Source organism: Aspergillus lentulus (genome assembly GCF_001445615.1).
Source record: "Aspergillus lentulus DNA, contig: Alt01, strain: IFM 54703, whole genome shotgun sequence".
Taxonomy (NCBI): domain Eukaryota; kingdom Fungi; phylum Ascomycota; class Eurotiomycetes; order Eurotiales; family Aspergillaceae; genus Aspergillus; species Aspergillus lentulus.
Genome location: NW_028322123.1, coordinates 3,992,957 through 4,012,706, shown reverse-complemented (window position 1 = coordinate 4,012,706; position 19,750 = coordinate 3,992,957). Strand labels below are relative to the sequence as shown.

General features: G+C 51.2%; 9 protein-coding genes across 9 annotated transcripts; 6 read left to right on the top strand and 3 right to left on the bottom strand.

The window, feature by feature from the left end:
* Positions 1 to 286: 286 nt before the first annotated feature.
* Positions 287 to 1,628, top strand: ALT_1240 (putative aminotransferase; the record flags this gene model as incomplete). The annotated part of the gene is made up of 3 exons (XM_033563368.1): positions 287 to 319; positions 376 to 851; positions 911 to 1,628. 3 exons carry the CDS (start codon positions 287 to 289, stop codon positions 1,626 to 1,628), a joined length of 1,227 nt encoding a protein of 408 aa, XP_033419259.1.
* Positions 1,629 to 1,773: 145 nt separating this feature from the next.
* On the bottom strand, positions 1,774 to 3,609 carry ALT_1239 (putative serine palmitoyltransferase 1; the record flags this gene model as incomplete). Its single annotated transcript, XM_033563369.1, has 1 exon — positions 1,774 to 3,609. The coding sequence occupies one exon, from the start codon at positions 3,607 to 3,609 to the stop codon at positions 1,774 to 1,776; it is 1,836 nt and encodes a 611-aa protein (XP_033419260.1).
* A 1,104-nt stretch (positions 3,610 to 4,713) lies between these two features.
* Positions 4,714 to 6,480, top strand: cpdS (carboxypeptidase cpdS; the record flags this gene model as incomplete). Its single annotated transcript, XM_033563370.2, has 5 exons — positions 4,714 to 4,888; positions 4,934 to 5,079; positions 5,132 to 5,552; positions 5,610 to 6,335; positions 6,383 to 6,480. 5 exons carry the CDS (start codon positions 4,714 to 4,716, stop codon positions 6,478 to 6,480), a joined length of 1,566 nt encoding a protein of 521 aa, XP_033419261.1.
* A 350-nt stretch (positions 6,481 to 6,830) lies between these two features.
* On the top strand, positions 6,831 to 8,225 carry ALT_1237 (uncharacterized protein; the record flags this gene model as incomplete). Its single annotated transcript, XM_033563371.2, has 1 exon — positions 6,831 to 8,225. One exon carries the CDS (start codon positions 6,831 to 6,833, stop codon positions 8,223 to 8,225), a length of 1,395 nt encoding a protein of 464 aa, XP_033419262.2.
* A 49-nt stretch (positions 8,226 to 8,274) lies between these two features.
* On the bottom strand, positions 8,275 to 10,482 carry ALT_1236 (uncharacterized protein; the record flags this gene model as incomplete). Its single annotated transcript, XM_033563372.2, has 4 exons — positions 8,275 to 9,248; positions 9,303 to 9,936; positions 9,983 to 10,241; positions 10,328 to 10,482. The coding sequence occupies 4 exons, from the start codon at positions 10,480 to 10,482 to the stop codon at positions 8,275 to 8,277; spliced, it is 2,022 nt and encodes a 673-aa protein (XP_033419263.1).
* A 467-nt stretch (positions 10,483 to 10,949) lies between these two features.
* ALT_1235 (ATP-binding protein) lies at positions 10,950 to 14,203 on the top strand (the record flags this gene model as incomplete). Its single annotated transcript, XM_033563373.2, has 2 exons — positions 10,950 to 13,062; positions 13,119 to 14,203. 2 exons carry the CDS (start codon positions 10,950 to 10,952, stop codon positions 14,201 to 14,203), a joined length of 3,198 nt encoding a protein of 1,065 aa, XP_033419264.2.
* A 468-nt stretch (positions 14,204 to 14,671) lies between these two features.
* ALT_1234 (DUF453 domain protein) lies at positions 14,672 to 15,841 on the top strand (the record flags this gene model as incomplete). The annotated part of the gene is made up of 1 exon (XM_033563374.1): positions 14,672 to 15,841. One exon carries the CDS (start codon positions 14,672 to 14,674, stop codon positions 15,839 to 15,841), a length of 1,170 nt encoding a protein of 389 aa, XP_033419265.1.
* A 789-nt stretch (positions 15,842 to 16,630) lies between these two features.
* ALT_1233 (aminotransferase-like domain-containing protein) lies at positions 16,631 to 18,045 on the bottom strand (the record flags this gene model as incomplete). The annotated part of the gene is made up of 3 exons (XM_033563375.2): positions 16,631 to 17,093; positions 17,146 to 17,537; positions 17,587 to 18,045. 3 exons carry the CDS (start codon positions 18,043 to 18,045, stop codon positions 16,631 to 16,633), a joined length of 1,314 nt encoding a protein of 437 aa, XP_033419266.2.
* Positions 18,046 to 18,453: 408 nt separating this feature from the next.
* Positions 18,454 to 19,693, top strand: ALT_1232 (putative aminotransferase; the record flags this gene model as incomplete). The annotated part of the gene is made up of 2 exons (XM_033563376.2): positions 18,454 to 18,911; positions 18,976 to 19,693. The coding sequence occupies 2 exons, from the start codon at positions 18,454 to 18,456 to the stop codon at positions 19,691 to 19,693; spliced, it is 1,176 nt and encodes a 391-aa protein (XP_033419267.2).
* Between the last annotated feature and the right edge of the window lie 57 nt (positions 19,694 to 19,750).

Here is a 19,750-nt window from a genome sequence, read left to right as displayed (position 1 = left end):
ATGTAGAGCATCGGTCGTGGCCATGAAGCAAATATTCTGTCCACACTTGGGCTATATTACATGTACGGCTAATGTCGGCCTAGGCAAACTGCATATACGTGGTCCTCGTATTGCCAGCACAACCACATCCAGGAGGGAATCCACGCACGCCCTGTGAGAGACACAAGGATGAGTCATAATATCAATGCAAAAACATACACGAAATACAGGATATATCCTCGTCTTTACACCTCTGGTTTCGACATTCTTCAGTGCAACACTAATAATCCACATCACAATACTCACAATGGTGAAACTCGATACATTTGAGATTGATCATGTAAGAAAACGCGAAGTCTAGCATTGATACAACCCGACTGACTTGGAGAGCAATAGTGGATTCTGACTCGCAGTCCTGGAGCCAGACACAATCTGGCCCATTCATATTCCCTTCCTGTCACTATTCAGGAGCTCGGCTCGCTAGGTACCGACCCGGCTGAAGATGTTGATAACCCCTTGGCCACGACTCTGTCACTGCCAATGAATTATGGTCCGTCTTTTAGAGGCCTTGAGAAGCTGCGCATGAATATAGCTGCATTGTACGGCAGTGAATCAGATGCCGTCATATCTCCCAGCAACATCATCACCACACCTGGTGCATCGCTGGCCAATTTTATTGTGTTCTTTGCCCTGATCGGACCTGGAGATCATGTCATTGTCCAACATCCAACTTACCCTCAGTTATACTCTCTTCCATCCGGTCTGGGTGCTGAGGTGAGTCTCTGGCAAGCAAAAGAGAATAACCATTGGCAGCTGGATTTGGAGGAACTGGAGCGTCTCATCCAGCCCAATACCAAGATGATCGTCTTGAAGTAAGCGATCTCCTCTCGTTTTCAGGTCGAGTCTATCATTTGACACTCTTCTCCTCCAGCAACCCCCAGAATCCCACAGGCGCCATCATTACGAAGTCAACTCTTGGTAAGATTGTCGACCTGGCCCAGCGGCACTCCATCACCCTCTTCAGCGATGAGATCTATCGCGCCCTGTTCCATTCAACCTCGCCGACGGACCCCGAATATCCCCCTTCCCTGCTCTCATTTGGCTACGAGAAGTCAGTGGTGACGTGCTCGCTCTCCAAGACCTTTTCCCTCGCCGGGATCCGCGTGGGCTGGCTAGCTTCTCACAGCTCTTCCATTCTCGATCTCTGTCTAAATGCCCGCTCCTATACGGTTATCACGGTTAGCCAGATCGACGAGCGAATTGCTGCTATGGCTCTTGAGCCTGTTCGTCTGCGGGAGTTGATGAAACGCAACCTTGGCCTTGCCAAGCACAACCTAGAGATTGTGCAAGCATTTATCGACCGACATTCTTCGGTCTGCGAGTGGGTTCGTCCAGTCGCTGGACCAGTTGGGTTTGTCAAGTTTAGCCGAAACGGCGTCCCTGTCGATGATGTTGAATTCTGCATCCTTCTTCTCGAAAAGAAGGGGGTGCTACTCGTGCCGGGGCAAAAGTGCTTCGGAGAGATGTTTAAAGGTTATGTCCGACTGGGCTTTGGGCAAAGCACTCAGGCTTTGGAAGCTGCCTTGGAGGCACTGGCAGCCTTCCTTAGCGACGATTATGACGTTGTGCCGTTGGCTGAGCGGAAATGAGCACGTTGCAGTCTTCTGGCGTCAGAAAATAAGTAATATTGTTTGTCATGTCCTCGTTATTAGTATCTACATATCATAAATTAAAAAATTACACATTATACTTGTATGCTGGTGTCTACTTATTTACTCCCTCCAAACACCATGGTCAATACAGAGGATTATGTACATCCCGAGCACCTCGCTCAATGACCTCTTCTACGTTCCAGCGTGGGGGACTGATTAGTTTCCGGGCATCTCTAGCACTCAGTCCCGGAGGAAGCGGTTCTCTCAATCCTCCAGCCACACCTGTGGAATATTTTAAACCCAAAATATTACCGATCTCGTCACAGACTCGGAGTATGCGGTCAAGATCATCCTTTGTGTGAGCAGCAGACACACAGAGTCGGGCCCGAGACAGCTCCAGTGGGGTGGCTGGATAGGTCACCACCACGACAGAGATTTTCCGTCGTAGCATCTCATGGGAGAATGCCGGCATCTTGGCTGGGTTGTACAACATTAGCGGCACAATGGGCGAATCATCATGTCCGTAGACTATAAAACCCAGCCGTTTTAGGCCCAGTCGCAAATATCGCGAATTGAACCCAAGACGTTGTACGCGTTCCAGGCCCTGGCCCGGGTGTAGGGGATCCTCATCGGCGATCAGTCGCAAGGAGGAGGAAATCTGTGCCAGGACACCGGGGGCAGGGGCCTCGCCGAAGATTTGTCCAGCATTTGTGGCACGGAGTTTCTTGATGAGAGCCTTGTCCGCCGCAATATACCCACCATTGGCACCAAAAGACTTGGTAAATGTACCCATGAGGATATCGACCTCGGCAGGATCGATCTTGAAGAAATCGCAGACTCCGCGCCCACGAGGCCCGACCGCGCCGATAGAGTGCGCTTCGTCAACGAAGAGGTAGAATTTATATCGCTTTTTAAGCTCCAAGATGCGAGGCAGGTTGCACATCGTACCTTCCATAGAATATAGGCCTTCGACCGAGACCAGAATCTTCTTCCAGGGCCGATGGGTGCGCGGTTGGCCTTGGGAGATTGCCTCTCGAAGTCGTCTCTCCAGATCCGCCATGTTGTTATGCGAAAAGACCTGGATGGCAGCTCCTGAGAGACGTGCCCCGAAACGAATAGACGCATGATTGAGTTCATCCGAGAGGATCAAGCATCCTTTCCCCATGAGGGCAGGGAAAATCGTGGCATTGGTTACAAAGCCCATAGAAAAAACAATCGCATCTTCCTTGCCCACGAACCGCGCAACCTGTTGCTCAACCTCTGCATGAAGCTGTGGGGTGCCGGGCTCAGCAACTGAGCCGGCCATAGTGATTCCATTTTGACGAATCGTTTCTTCGGCGAGATCAGAACAGGGACCTTCGGACTGGGCAAATCCCAGATAGTTGTATGAGCTAAGGTTCAACGTGTCCGTGGTCGTCCCTGTGAGCCGGAAATGAAGGTTGTCTTCCGATTGCTGATCCAACAACGTGATATATCTTCCTGGAACCCCGGTGGTCGGTCGCTCAAAACAGTCATTAATCCGCTGCTTCATGCGTCGTGTATAGAAGCTCTCGAAATCACTGTACAACGAGGCATAGCCATTTTGCGGGCGGAGGTGCTTGTAGGAGTGAGCCCGGAAGTATTTGTCGCAAAAGTCACGGAAGTGACCGAGAAAGATCAGAATGAGGAAGCTGATGTAGGTCGTGAAAGCGGTAAAGTACGGCGGCTCGTCGAGGACCGGGTCGGGGATTTCGCCCCCGCTATGTTTGCTCACATAGAGATGCGACGGGTCGCCGAGGGGACCAAACTCAGCGTGCTGCTTTGCGAGACTCTGCGCTTCGGTTGCATTGTAGATCTCACCGGAGACTGCTCGAAGAGAGGTCAGGGCGATCGAGCGAGTTTCCGATGTGCTCCGTCCGTTCTCGCCTGCTGTTATCGACACAGCTTGCGGGCCAGTCGCACTGGCCACAGGTTTCTGTTTGCGTTTCCATCGGGGCATGATGGGAAACTAACCGAGATTGTGGAGGAGAGATATCAGATGCCGTGGTGATGGATAAGCAAAGTGATGGACGATGGATGGAGTTTTGGGTTTGGGAGGTGGGAATACGGGAATACCCGCCCGAGCCGGGAGGAGAACCTGAGGCAGCAAATGTCCACCTGCCGGCTTCCGAAGTTCCGATGCTTCTGTCTGATTGGTTGAGCGGCCACAGGCAGCAACAAATCCCTCATGAATCGGATGCAAACTTACGGCAATGACGCCTCCTATGAGAGTCCCTACTCTGTCCTCCAAATCTAATGAGTCCAGGGCAGCTTCGAGTTCTCACTCTGGCTTATTTATCAAATTCTGCAGTTCCATGTGGCCAATGATACCCCAATAGGAAATGGCCGACTGGATCGACCAGGAACGAAAATATATATTACTTGGGATAATGCAAAGCCGCCTCGTTTAGAAAATATATGAGATCAACGAGAGTTGTACTTCATGTACCACTCTGAGGAAAAGGTCAATAATAATGGCTTGAATCTCCAGTCCTTGATCGATAATCTATGGACTGCTTCAAGCTGGCAGGCTATGAGAGCAGCTATGAGAGCAGCTATGAGACCAGCTATGCTGTAATGCTAGCACATTAAGTACAATTATCCATTCAGTGTAATCCTGAGCATCAACACTGCTTTATAATGCATTCAAGTCCACTGTGCAGAGGAATATATCTCGTTCCCTGCATCCAAGGCAGCAGCAGGTATTCTATTGGTTCAATATCGTGCAATAATCAATCCCACTCCCAGGTCCATCGAGAAGTCGGACGTCCGGCGGAGGGCAGTGGGTTAGCACAGGAATATGGGTCCGTTCAGAGCATCAGGTGTAACATTAAGAAGACTAGTAAATCCTTCTGATGGTATCACGATTACAGAATTGGCTCACCCAGTCACACAGGGAAGATCGTAATCTATCGTACAAGCTTCCCAAGCGGGGCGAAGCTTTTACTCCACATTTCTTGGAGTCCGTGTTCCCCAATAGGAGGGGGATACGCATATTGCTCGCAAATAAAAAGCATGCACTTTCCCCAAGAGTAACTGCTGTTGGTTTGTCCATCACGCCAGAATGCATTTCGCAGTCAGTGCCATCACCCTGCTCGTGGCTAGCACCGCCCTGGCCCTGGAAAATCCTCATCGCAAAGCAGTCAGACCAATCAAGGTAGATCATGGCCATCTAAAGCCCCGCGCTGCCACTGTCGCAGATGACGGAGGCTATAAGTATCTTAATAAGAAGACGGAGCGTACGTTTAATTTACCTACACGTCTCCTGGTCTAATGATTGTTAGGATTTCTGGTAAATGGCACGGGCATTCCCGAGGTGGACTTCGACGTGGGTGAATCTTATGCCGGCACTCTTCCCAACACGCCAGCTGGGAATTCCAGCCTATTCTTCTGGTTCTTCCCCTCTCCGAACCCCAAAGCGCATGACGAGGTACATGCAGATCCCGCAATAAAAATTGGCGCTCCTGACTGACGGTCGGTAGATCACCATCTGGTTGAATGGGGGCCCTGGGTGTAGTTCTCTCGATGGATTGCTGCAGGAAAATGGTCCTTTTCTTTGGCAGTCTGGCACGTACAAGCCTGTCCGCAATCCATACTCGTGGACTAACCTGACCAACATGGTCTATGTGGATCAACCGGCCGGGACTGGCTTCTCCCCGGGGCCCTCCACAGTCAACAATGAGGAGGATGTTGCAAGGCAGTTTAAGAGCTGGTTCAAGCACTTCGTTGATACCTTTAATCTGCATGGCCGTAAGGTGTATATTACTGGAGAAAGCTATGCTGGACAGTATATTCCCTACATTGCCTCGGCCATGCTGGACGAGAAAGATACAAAGTACTTCAATGTGAAGGGCATCCAGATCAACGATCCGTCCATCAACGACGATTCTGTGATGATATATGGTATGCACATCTTCCGTCATTTCTGCCCATTATTTTCAAGGCTAACATATCGAGTAGCCCCCGCTGTCAGCCACCTGAACCAGTACCTGAACGTCTTCTCTCTCAATGACACTTTCGTCAAGCATATCAACAAACGTGCTGAGGAATGCGGATACAACAAGTTTCTGGATGAGGCTATTACCTACCCACCCCCAAAGAAATTCCCTGTCGCCCCAGACCCATCCAAGAACAACTGCGCTCTCTGGGATGAAATCGTTCAGGCGGCCTACTACGTCAATCCTTGCTTCAACTTCTACCATCTCACTGACTTTTGTCCGTACCTATGGGACGAGATGGGTTTCCCCTCGCTGGCCGGAGGTCCCAATAATTATTTCAATCGCTCGGATGTTCAAAAGGCCCTTCATGTCCCTCTGACGGACTACTCCGTCTGTGGGGAAACCACGATCTTCGCTAAAGGCGATCAATCTGTTCCCAGCGCCCTTGGTCCTCTCCCTAGTGTGATTGAGCGTACCAATAACGTCCTTATCGGACATGGATGGCTTGATTATCTGCTATTCGTCAACGGGTCTCTTGCCACGATTCAGAATATGACGTGGAACGGTGCACAAGGCTTTCAGCACCCGCCCGTAGAGCCCCTCTATGTTCCCTATCATTATGGGCTTGCAGAGCTCTGGACATCTACTGCGCCGAATCCATACCTTTTGGACGCGGGGGCTGGGTATTTGGGTACAGCGCACACTGAGCGCGGCCTGACCTTCTCAACAGTCTACTTGGCTGGCCATGGTAAGAGAATTATCTATGATACATGTTTCGTGCTGACACCGCAACAGAGATTCCACAATATACACCCGGAGCAGCTTACCGTCAATTGGAATTCCTGCTCGGTCGTATTGACAACCTGTCATCGCCTGGAAGCTATACTGCTTAGGAGCCCGGGTGTCATCATCCACTATCCATGCCGATGTCCAAGTGGAGGATCAACAGCACGCCAAATGTTTGTCCCTGTCATGGATATGTTCAAAGTTTAGGGCTTTTTAGAGTACTATAATCCATGGATCGTTTAAAAGAAACAGGAAATTCAATATTGACCGTAATGGGGGGAATGTCTGATGTCATTGAACTGAGGCCATCCCCACACTCGCGAAATTCTCCACATGTTGAAAAGTTAAAAATGATTGCCCACCTCATTAGAGTACATGATGTGGAAAGTCTGAAAATAGAGAATGAGGTCTTGGACATACATCACTCTCTGCTGGCTCTTTGCACTGCGTGTTCAGAATGAGCGCGCAAGGTCCTCTATTTGTCGCCCAGGAGGCCTTCTGTTTCTATCCCATTAGCACTAGTTATGATTCCTGTCCGCGTTACCTCTTCTATGCTCTTCTTCTGGCTACCTGCGTGACACGATGGACTGGATGGTTGACCGACGTCTTCCTAGGCGCTGCAGCAACATACGCAGGAGTCGCCGCCATCCAGGCGTTCATCCTTGTTTCGAGTCCCTCGTCGCCCGTAGACCCCGGCCCGGTTACAATCCCATATCTCCCCAGGAATACCAGTCTCTGGGGTAGTTTTCCTCAGCTCATCACGGAGAGAGACTATGTGATCGTCCAGCCAGCCGCTGTGGAGTTGGATGCCGACGCAGTCAATGCGATTGTAATCACAGGCTATCTAGTGTTTCTGCCCTTGCAATGCTGGTCCCGCGTTCTCTCGCAGGAGCGCATCCGAGTTATCCTTTTCTACCTCTGGAATATCCTCATGTTCGCTGGTTCCATTTGCGCGTTGATCTACTCAAGTACTGCAAAAAATACACCGACCCAATACATGTTTTGCTATCCTGACCTGCCCCCGTTCGACGAATCATCCAGCGATGGGTGGCAAGCCTCGTGGCGAACATCCACTTGGAACAATAGTGTCTGGAGCATATTCTCCAATATCACACTCTGGAGCCAACTCGGTGACATCTGCTTCAACCCTTGCTTCAACACCAGTCAGATTCTGCGCCAGCAGACATCTTTAAATGTGTGGGTTGCGACCAGTCGCTCGGAGCTGGACCATCCGCACTCGTTCTGGAACAAGTTTATATATTCACGGCGTTACATATACAGTCTCCTTGGCGTCACTGTCATCCTGAACATCCTTCTGCTTGTCTCAAGGTTCTTCCCCTACAGTTCTCGAATCCCGTCCGTTCAGATGATGGTTGTTTGGAGAGAACGCAAGGCCATATGGACCAGCTTCGGGGAAGGATTCTGTCTATTGAAGGAACTTGCATGCCAGAACGATTCCCTATCACGCAAGAGCTCTAATTGGCGCCGGTTGCGATCTGTCCTAAGCAGGCGCTTCGCCAAAGAATTCCTCCGTCTATTGGCAGACTCGCTCATTCTCATTGGACTGCTAGTGAGCATCATCATCAGCCCGTTGACACTGATCGCGTTCGTCGTCTGGATTGAGTGGTACATTTACAACGACGGACCGTCGCAAGAGAATCCTCAGCAGGTCGGGCAATGGTCGTACCTGGTTTCCATTGGGCTGTTGCTCATTTCAGCGTTCATCCTGAGATGGAAGTATCATGTTGTCTCAACCCAGGAATTGGATGATGAAATATACACACTCAGGGAGCGCTTAGCGGATGTTGAGAGCAGAAGGTCGCTGCGTGCAGAGGACAGTCATCGAGCTTAAAGGCTTCCTCTAGTGTGTTTTCCAGCGCTTGGGATTGTTGTGTCCGCCGTCACCAGGTGCTGTCGAATTCGGCTCCATATCTGCCCCGCATTCGGTACCTGGAGGTTGGAGACTGTCGTGAAAGGGTCCTTCCAACTACTCGATCCGATATTGGCACTGCCGATGTAAGAGTATTTGGGATCAAATTGACAAGGCGGGTTGGGTCATCCTGGAAAATTGGCAATTGCTTCATCGTTCTCTTGCTGTGCATCGGGTTTGTGAGTAAAATCTTCACTGCTGGGCTCAGTGAGGTGTCGCTAACAATGCCGTGGAAGCAGTCCATTACGACCTTCAAATCTGGCATCGTCCTGGGGTTGTCAAAGAGAGAGATAGTATCGACGACACAGTAGACAGTAGTCTGTGCGGAAAACTGTGCTATAAGATGGTACAGCAAATGGCATAGACACGACAAGTCGTGGTTCTCGAGCCCTTCGACGAAGTCCCAACTGTCGATACAGTCGAGGTCACAGCGCTTCATCTCCAGCAGCCTCACCAGCAACTGTATTGCCAGAAAGCGAACCAGTCCATTTGGACCGTACCATGCGTCCTTAGGTAAGGAGTGTTGGCCGCAGAAATGGAAAACGACGACATCCTCCGGATGTGCAGTGACCATACTGGTAACCAGTGTGGCAGAGAATACGGACATAGGCGTTGTCTTGGGCATGCCGGGGTCGTCGATATTTGCATCAACGAGCACAAGATCGGATTCTGGGCGATTTAACCATCCCAGAACTCGGTTGTTTCTCAACACGGACTCTTGCACTTGCCCCTGAGTCTCTGTATTCAGCTTGCCCTTGTACAAAAGGCACTTTTGCAGGTCATCGTTTGGTCGTTGGAGCATTTGTCTTAGGTCTGCTAGCTTGCAATTGTCGGAAATTGGCAGCCCTGTGAGGATGTAGAGGAGTTGATCACCCTTGATGAGCTGTCTGGACTTGCGGGTGTAGCGAATCTCTCGCCGCAGCCTTTCAATCTCGGTTCGCTGTCCTATTGTTCCCCACGGTCAGTGATATGGTCTCAAAACATGGTAGTCCGCCCTACTCTTGGACTCCAGTAAAATCTGGAGGACTTCATTTCTTGTTATAACCTGACCAGTCTCTTGCTCCCTTATTCCCAGGCTGTTCTGCCTATTGTTCTCCCTTGCAACGATATTCTGTGTATCTGCCCTAATTTGATGGAGCATGCTGTAAAAAGCCTCATAGCCCCTTTTGTAATCCTTATCCCGCTCATCCTGCCTCTCACTGAGCACCCTGAGGCTCTCATTTGTCTCCAGAACATTGCGATGCATGCCGGGCAATCTCATCGCCATTGACTGAGTCAGAAGCCCTGTACCTTCGATGACATTGTCCCGTACCAGATCGATCACGCGCTCGAATTCCTTCCGAGCCTCTTCTAACTTGCCCAGAATCACGTCAGGATCCGGTGGTGGCGTTCGATGCCTGAACTTGGGAGCAGTGGCCAGTTTCTGTCTCCACGAGGTCTTCTCTTTAGAGGTCAATAATATCATATCCTCGATGCACTCCACGATAGACTGGTTCAAATGGTCCGCAGAAACGCAGATCCCCTCGTTACTCCGAAAGCTCCTCTTTGCCGGATCGGCCCGAGTAAGTGCTTCTCGGATAGCTACGAACGTCCTTTCGATCTTTTGTCGTCTCTCTGCAGATTTTTCTGCCAGCTAAACAATTTTAGCATAGGGACGTTGACCAGGCTGCAAGGCATACCTTGAAAACCACTGCCAGCCCAGTCTTGACGACTGCCAACCCATACTCATTGGGAATGAGGGCAACCCATGCATCCAGAGTATCTTTGGTATCGCCCACATGGTACCATAGCGAATGCCAGAACGTCTTTTGGCGGTCCGTGTATCGAGCCTCAGTATTTGCGAGCTTGTCGGCTAACTCATCAAGTTGCTTTGCGTCTTCTTGGAACTGCAAGCCCAAATTCTCGGGCAGGTAGCGTTTCAGAAGTTCTTCAAGCGACCTGTGCGAGTCTATTAGCCTTTTCTTTTCAAACTTACAAGGCATTGACGATAACGAATTCTGCCCATTCTACAATCAAACACTCACTTGTGAAAGTTCGGCGGCACAAATTGGTGCTCATCATCATCATACCTCGAGGACCCCGCCATTGCAATATGGATATCAGGACCTTCGGCACTGATAAAAGCGGCAGCATGCGCGGCTAACCTGCTCTCGACTGGATCTCCGGCCCTCGGCGTCATGATCGAGACTCCCAAGCTGAGTTGACCATGGATGACTGTTCAAATGGTGGCCTGCGGGGTGCGGAGTCATCATCATATAGATACATGGACAACATGGTGCTTATGAGGATCGAGACCTCGCCGCGCGTAAGCCGACGTGGACTGGGACGATTGGCGCTCCGCCATCTAAAGAGCTGCAACATGCATTTCAGCTCGTTTCATATCATGGCTCGGCAGCAATTCACGCCAATGATAGCTTCAAAATAACCTGTCAGCCTCGCGAATTTACACTAGCAAGAATCAGCCCCCCTTTTAGCGCGCCACATGCTGCCCGTCAGCCCGCAAAGCTGACCAACAGAATTTGAGCGGCTAACAGGATTCTGTGAAGATGGAGTGAGCTAGGCTCGAATTCTCCTTTATATTCACGCAAGCCTGTGATTATGCGCGCGGTTTCCTTGCCATGAGAATTTATTTTAGAATCGGTAAAGATGGCCGCAGCCGACGCACCTGGCAGGGAGCTCTCCCCAGGACCCCAGAGACTCTTACGCAGGCGGCCGACGCAAAGGATCCTGGCTGATGACTTGAGTTTTGAAGAAGATGAGCAGATAAAGAAAGAAAGGCAGGAAAAATGGGAGAAGAAACGCCAGCAGATGCCGTGGAAGGTAGAAGTCCAAACCCTGGACTACCATCACTTCAAAAACCGGTATTCTCTCGACGATGGGCTGGCTATCATTGAGGTCCTCCAAGGTCACCACAGCATCTACAACGAGGTATGGCATGAGAACAATCGTCGTCGACTGGGGTTTATATACCCAGAAACACCGGTCGAGTTGGAGAACGAGGGAACCTGGATCCAGAGGATTCGAATACAGTCGCCCGAGCTTCTCCTCCTGCTTTCCCGGCTGACCGGCCATCGAGACCTGTGGGCCAAGCGAGGCCCCCGCGTCTTCTTCCGGCCTTTTACAACATTTTACTACTATCTTCCAGAGATGAAAGAGTGTCTGGCGCTTCTGGAGTCACGCTGGGGCGACAATGTCGATGAATCACATCAAGACCCGATCGACGCGACACAATGGACAGCCAAATTTAACTCATCCAGCCATAAAGATATTTCCGAACCGGAGGATGAGAGCTTTCGAATCAGGACGCCGGCCGAGTCGGTAATTGGCCCCATCGCAGATTCCGTGACCGCGCTGCGCCACGTTCGCCTGTTTGTCGACTTTATGGATACTGAGATTGTCCCCTTGTGGAAGCGAGCTGCCGGCACGACGCATCGTAAGATCGCTTTTGCGGACCTGTGGATGTCATATCAGCCTGGCGAACTGCTCTACGTGCCATCACCCTCGGAAACAACCCAGGACCAAATCTGGCCGGAACCCCTTCCCATGTCGCAGAATATCTGGCGGCTGCACACAATCAGCCGCGACCAGTTCCAGGAAGCGCACAACTGCGATATGTCTGCGGCCACCGGCCAGGAACTGGATCTCTGGAGCTACTATATCGATTTTAATGGGGTGTCGTATGAGCCTTACACTAGAAGGTTCAGTATCAAGGCGTATGAGGGGCTAAGGGACATCACCACGCTGCAGATCTACCCCCTGCGCTTTCACAAGGACGCTGAGAAGCTGCTCGAGAGCCGCCGGGAGGTGGGACAAGTGTTCCAAAAGGCACTAATGGAGAAGCATCTGTACTACGAGGGGTGGACTCTGACGGACGAGCCCACGCAGAATCCTCAGTTGCAGGATCGAGGGAATTCCGAACATATCGAGGGCCAGGTGATGATTGACTTTGTCGAGGGGCACAAGTCGGACAGCGATCTCGCCTCGAAATCCGACCAGACCCTGACTGGATGGTCAGCTAATGACTGGCCCGAGGGAGAAGACAACGTCGCCATCAACCATTGGTATCAGTGGTCCAGCGAAGACGAGGAAGGGTCAGAAGGCGAAGCCGCAGACAAAGGCCACGGCAAGGCATGTGAGCCTGGCTTTGAGCTCGTGAAGGAGGAGAGCGACTGCTTGCAGCTTTACGAAGACTTTGCTGGGATCATCAGTAACCATGACATCGAAACCAACGACTTCCTCCGGTCATACATGGCAGGTAATGCGATGCAAATCGATCCTGAAGATCTTGTTCTGCTGCCAGGTCGCGTTGTTGCCTACGCCTTTCGAGACCGGCGGTTCGTGCGTCTGGACGTGAAATATTTGCAGCCAATTCCTCCCTCAGACAATGTCTTCAAGAACCTGCGAATCAATGAGGAGCACAAGCGGATGGTCCGGGCTTTGGTCAAGACGCACTTCCAGAAGCAGAGGCTGAACCTGGACCTAATTCGGGGCAAGGGCTCGGGGCTGGTGATTCTCCTGCATGGCGCGCCAGGAGTGGGCAAGACAGCCACGGCAGAGGCTGTAGCCCAGGCAAACAAGAAGCCTCTCTTTTCCATCACTTGTGGGGATCTTGGATTCCAGGCCCAGGACGTGGAGACAAATCTCAAGGAAATCTTCCGGCTAGCTCATCGGTGGGACTGCGTGCTCTTGCTTGACGAAGCCGACATCTTCTTAACTCGTCGAAATTTGAGTGACCTTGTCCGCAATGCTCTCGTATCAGGTATGTGATCCCTAAAAGCATGTCTGTGAGTCTCACATTCCTGAAGATGTCGATAGTTTTCCTTCGGATGCTGGAGTATTACAGCGGGATTCTGTTCCTCACCACGAACCGGGTAGGTATCATTGACGAGGCCTTCAAGTCGAGGATCCACGTCAGTTTGTACTATCGGCCGCTCGACAGAGAGCAGACACTCGCCATCTTCAGGAACAATATCCGCAAGCTGCGCAAGGTCGAAGCGGAGAAAGACCGACAACGCACCTCGGATCCCGATAGCCCTCAAGGACCGATTCTGGACATCGACGAGAAGAGTATTATGCACTATGCTGCGTGGCACTATGACAGCCATGTGCAGCACCGATGGAACGGTCGACAGATTCGTAATGCGTTCCAGATCGCCTATTCGTTTGCCCATTTCGATATTCAAAACGGGCCGGACACGTGGCAGAAGGAATCGGAAGAGGAAGGAGATACAGATAGCGACGAAGGGAAACAGGTTGATTTCACTGTGACCAATCCGGTCCTGGACTACCGGCATTTCCTTCTCGTCGCAGACACCATCCGACGATTTGATAATTACCTTTGGGAGACCACAGGCGAGACGGAAGAGGAGCAGGCATTCAACTGGAGCTTGCGAGCCGATGATTACAATCCGGACGAGTGGGACGATGGCCCCATTTATCATCCTATGGGTCATCAGCCTCAACGCCGGGGATACGGCCCTTCGTCCCGGGGGTCGATGAGGGGCAGGGGCGGTCCACGGGGAGGAGCATTCAGAGGCAGTATGCCACAGGGTGGACGGGGTGTCCAAAGAGAACGATCTCCTGTCCCGGAGTACCAGCCGCCGTTCAAGGCTCCACTGTCTCAGCAGCAAGGAGGTCGAGCGAAACCCATGACTGGAGCAGAAGTACCATCCTATGATCGACGGTTCGGTCAGGGCGCGCACTCCGATAGACCTCGGCCACCTCAACGGCGGTCAGAGCAGCAATCGCCGGCGTGGAACGTCGCTGCTAGCAAAGAGGCTCACTTTGCTTACGAGGAGGACTACGATGAATTTGAGGAATATGAAGAAGAAGGGTACGATGAGTATGGCCAACCCGTCGGTCCAGCAGGGCCGACCCGTGTGGGAGCTATCCGAGGATAGACCGATAGTGTGCCATGGGGCTGATTCTTAGCTCCTGCGGCATGCCTTTAGATGCCTGTTCACATCTTGTCCAGAATATATACATTCTGTCGAGTCAACAGGATTCTTCCATTGTGAAAGTAATTAGAAAAACGGAACTTTCATATATGACCCTAGATGTCTGTAATACCGGCAGAGACACGACACGGTAAAGTGCCGACATCGGAGGATTCCCTCCGCATCCGTCTTGACTCTTTTCTATCGCAGCGGCCCTGCTCTAGGAACTTCCCACCATTTATTTGCTACAGCCATTGGAGATCAAACACGTTACGGGAATATCGCTCGACTACTCGTTTTAGTCCGTCTATCCAATAAACTTTTGTGCCTTTTGATGGGGATTAAACAGCCCTCTGCACCTGATTTATGATGCTGTCTAAACCCCTCGGACGGCTATTTCATCCCTCTAAACTACGCAACCAGAATGTAGAAATGCACCGACATTTCACCTCCAGCATAGCTTCATTATCCAAAAAGCAAAACAGCATTCCAGCAGCGTATTACCGCGGGGGGACGTCGCGCGCTATCTTCTTCCGAAAAGAGGATCTACCGTTGGAACGGCAGCAGTGGGATGATATTTTCCGCGGTACCATCGGTAGTCCCGATCCATATGGACGCCAGCTAGACGGAATGGGAGGTGGCATCTCCAGTCTGTCCAAGGTGTGCGTGGTCAGCAAATCCGACCGGCCGGATGCTGATGTTGAGTACACCTTTGTTTCGCTGGGGGTGAAGAACATGGATGTTGATTATTCTAGCAACTGTGGGAACATGATTAGTGCGGTTGGGCCATATGCAGTCGATGCTGGTCTCTTTTCCGTGGCTGGCGACGCCAATGACGTTGTCTCTGTCCGAATATTCAATACCAACACGGGAAAGGTCATCCGATCCACGTTCCCCGTAGTGGACGGGGAGGCAGCAGCAGCTGGGGATTTTGCTATTGATGGCGTGGCTGGTACAGGCGCTCGAATACAGCTCGATTTCATTGACCCTGCAGGCTCAAGGACGGGCAAATTGCTGCCAACTGGGAAGGTTGTCGATTGCCTTGACGGCATTCCCGCATCATGTATCGATGTGGGCAATCCGTGCGTTTTCGTGCGTGCTTCTGACCTGGGAGTCCCAGGAAATCTGACACCGGATGAGATCGACGCGCATCCTACTTTACTCTCACAGTTGGATTCGATCCGTCGACAAGCTGGCGTCAAGATGGGACTGGCTGAAACACCGAAAGAGGTGCCTGGAAGTGTTCCCAAGATCTGCCTCGTTTCATCGCCATCGGATTCCTATACGTCTGGAATGATGCAGACGTCAAAGGATGTCGATCTGGTGGTTCGCGCTCTCTCCGTCGGCCAGCCGCATAAAGCCGTTCCCATCACCGTCGCTTTGGCTCTTGCGACGGCTGCCAGAGTGTCCGGCACTGTTGTGGCCGACGTGGTAAGCGACAAACCAGTCGATTCGGCGGGCATTACTTTAGGCCATGCCAGTGGTAATCTGCTGGTCAGCGCAGATTTCGACCCCAGCGGTCGTTTAGGCTGTGCGACGGTCTACCGAACAGCCCGTCGGATTATGGAGGGGCGTGTTTTCTGGAGAGATACTTCCGCTTAAACACCTGGAAGATATAAATAGGTGTGAACATGGAGTTGCCTCGCTGAGTTTTGGCAACGTCTGCATTGTCAGGGGATTTGTATACATTGCTTGAAAACAGACGTACGACTAGTGAGATTCTATTGCGCATATATCCACTGCAAACTATCATAAATGGAGTTTCCTTGCTTTATCTTACATTCTCTGCACAACTAGACTGTATTCATTGAGGTAGTGCTGGCTGCCTCTCCTTAAGCCCGGGGAAGCATTAGGCTGATGAGTTACAAAGCATGCGCTATAGAGGTAAAGATCAATCAGTGACACTACCTCTATACATCCATGGTGATATACCATGCACTTTCGAACTTAAAGTACAAATACAATCTATCGGTTCACTATGATAGCCACCCAGCGCGTCCTGCTTCTCCCGGAAATCCGCCGTTCTATCATCGCGTGGGCAGGGGAAGAGCCATACAACTACGACAGCTTCTACGACGCGAAGCGGAACAAAACGATATCATGCTCAAGAGAATATACCCTTCTGTGCTGTGGTCTAGTCAATAGAACCTGGTATCACAAAGCGATGTGCATCGTCTGGAGGGATCTCCATCCACCCATGTGGTGGCATAATCTCCCTGGTTATTTGCAGCCTAGTACACCAGATCGTCGCCAGTCTACGCCAATTTCGTAGAAAGAGCGTTTCTTCATGCGGTCATGGATGGAAATGACGATGGCAATGAGATTATACATGGCCTGGCGTTTCCTAGACTACGATGGCTCCGTCTATTCGTGGACTTCTACCCCAAATACTCAGCTATTTACTTCGTTGAGCATCCTGGTCAGCACCTTCTCCAACCTCCTGATTCCCTCCGGCAAGTCCTTTTCGTTTTCCCACGCGAAGCAAAGTCTCAAACATTGATCTTGAGACGATGACGGTTGATCCCCAGGGACGATGAAAATGTCGCCATTGCCGACAATCAAATTCTCCTCCTGCAGTGCTCTTTCCGTGACATTGCAAGCAGTGAGTGGCTGGGGTAATCTGATCCAAACAAAAAGGCCTCCAGCATGCAATGCGTCACTTGCTTCCCTATGGATCTCGACCCCAAGAGGAGACAGTCTCTCCTTGACCGCCGATACCATAATGGAATGTCGGCGAGAGTATGCTGGGATTAACACCTCTCTTATATGCTTCGTGACAAAATCATCTTGTAGCATTTCATCAATGAAGGTCGACATGAGTTGGGATGGAGGGCCGCCTGACACTGTAGAGCCACTGAGTGATTCCCGTTTAGCCCAGGACAGTCATAGTTGGTGAGCGGACTTACACTTGTGACAAGCCATAAACTAATTGAGGCTCTCCCTCGGCCCATCCAACACGACAGCCAGGGGCAACGATCTTGCTAAACGTCCCATTACTGACGACGTTACCGAAGATATCCCGTGGTCCACCATCAAGTGTGCGATCTAGATCCAGGACGCGAGGGAGTGTGGATCTCCATGAATCTCCATTATCTGGAGAATGAGCGGCAGACCAGTGCAGAAAGTCGTAAACGTCGTCGCAAATTACTAGAGCATTGAATTTGCGAGCCAAACGAACGAGAGCCTCTCGCGTCCTAAGAGACATGGTGACTCCTGTGGGATTGGAGAAGTTAGGCACGCAGTAGATGACGTGGCTATATATCTTCCTGTAGCGCTCTGGACGCTTGTATCCTTCTACCTTTAAAAACTTAGCATTGGTAGCTTTTGCAATGCTTTCTTCAGCTCACCTTCTCTGCGACTGCCGCGTCATTAGCGAGAGCATGTTCAAGGAACTCCATGTCCATCCCCTCCTCATCCTCAGGAACAGCTCTTAACCTCCGGTAGAACCCTGCATCCTCAAACATCCTGAATGCAAGATGATAAGTCGCCTGTGGCATCCATATGTACCTTGTTTGCGATGGATCAGTAAAAACTTGCAGGATATTCGACAAGTTCTGGCTCGCTCCTCCGGTTATGCAGATGCGATCCGGTTGAATCGGCAGAGGGGGTTTGTAGTATCTCGTCAGCCACTCGGCAAGGTGAGTCCTGAGTGGAAGGTGACCTTCATCCGGCCCATAGTCCAAGCCGGTTGCGAAAACTTCCGGCTTCGATAAGGCTGATACCGCAGCATCGCTTAGGCGCTGGGTGGGAAGAAGCGCCGTGGCGGGCGACCCTTTCAACAAATCGATACAAGGTGTTGAAGACATCGAAGATCAATGAGAAAGGCAGAACTTGTTGAATACGAAGACTAACAACGGCTCTGACCCATTTATACACTGATGACGAAGTTGGGATTGGCTCTCTCTTACGTGGGGATACAGGATTTCCGTTTTGGGTAATCAAGGCGATTCAACCAATCACGGCATGCCAAGGAATGGATCCGACGGGCAGGTACCAAACGACGGGTTCTCCGTATGTCCTTGGGACCATTGGAGCTGCTTACAGATATAAACTCTTCTTCCTCCTTCTCATCCACCTTCTTTTTCCAGAGTCAATTGTACCTCATAATCCCGTATAAGACAGCAACTCAATGGGACACATCAAAGACTTCGCTGTAGAAAAGGCAAGTAACTCAATGTCAGGCCGCAGGAGGTGATGGCTGACTGTCACAGTGGATGGACGAGCATGAGACATGGGCAACTCATAATCTCGCTGAGACCTGCTGTGCCTCCGTCTCACTGGACGATATTTTGGCCTTCGCGGGGAACAAGGACAGAGCTAGCCTTATCGATTTTTCCCAGAAGCAGACCTATGGGGCAATCCGGGGCAGTGATACCTTGCGCTCCAACATCGCCAACCTGTATCGCGACGACCAATCTGAGCCATTTCCAAAAGACAACATCCTCGTCACAAATGGCGCCATCCAAGCCAACTTTCTAGCTCTATATACCAATGTTGCTCCGGGTGACCATGTCATCTGCCACTATCCCACCTACCAGCAGCTCTACTCCGTTCCCGAGTCCTTCGGCGCCGAGGTCAGCCTTTGGAGGGCAGACGAGCAGAACGGATGGCGGGTCAACTTGGACGATCTGAGATCGCTGATCAGACCGAATACCAAGGTCATCATCATTAAGTGAGTACTCTAGCAGCCACCAAGTTACTCCGAGGAATCGAAGGTGGGCCTGACGAATTCACAGCAATCCTCAGAATCCGACCGGTGCTGTCCTGAGCCGTGATGTGCTGCAGGAGATTGTAAATATTGCGAGGGAGCATGGCATCATCATTCATAGTGATGAGGTATATCGGCCGCTTTTCCACTCCCTGCGAGAGGGGCAGGAAGAGCCGCCTTCCATACTCTCCTTCAATTATGAGAAGACCGTCGCCACTAGCTCAATGAGCAAGGCTTTCAGTTTGGCCGGGATTCGACTTGGTTGGATTGCATCCAGAAGCCGGGAAATCATAGAGCAGTGTGCGACAGCTCGCGACTACACTTTGATTTCGGTCAGCCAGATCGATGACCGGATTGCTGCATGCGCATTGTCAGAGCCAACGGTGAATAATATCATCAAGCGTAACCTTGACCTGGCAAGAGGCAATCTGGATCTCCTCGATAGCTTCATCAAGGAATTCGCCGGGGCTGCCCGATGGGTCCGACCACATGCAGGCACCACAGCTTTCATCAAGTTCGTGAATAAGGACAACCTTGCGATTGATGATGTGGAGTTCTGCAAGCGTTTGCAGGAGAAGTATGGAGTGATGTTCGTGCCAGGCAGCAGGTGCTTCGGAGAAGGCACAACCTTCAAGGGCTATGTCCGCATCGGGTATGTATGCGAACGTCAGGTCTTGATTGATGGTCTGGAAGCGTTGCGGAAATTCATGGCCGATGCTTATCACTCTCTGCCAGTGGCCGTTTGAGGAGCCGTGAAGAAGATAGACGCAACTGTTAACTGATAGGTCGCAACAAGAATGACA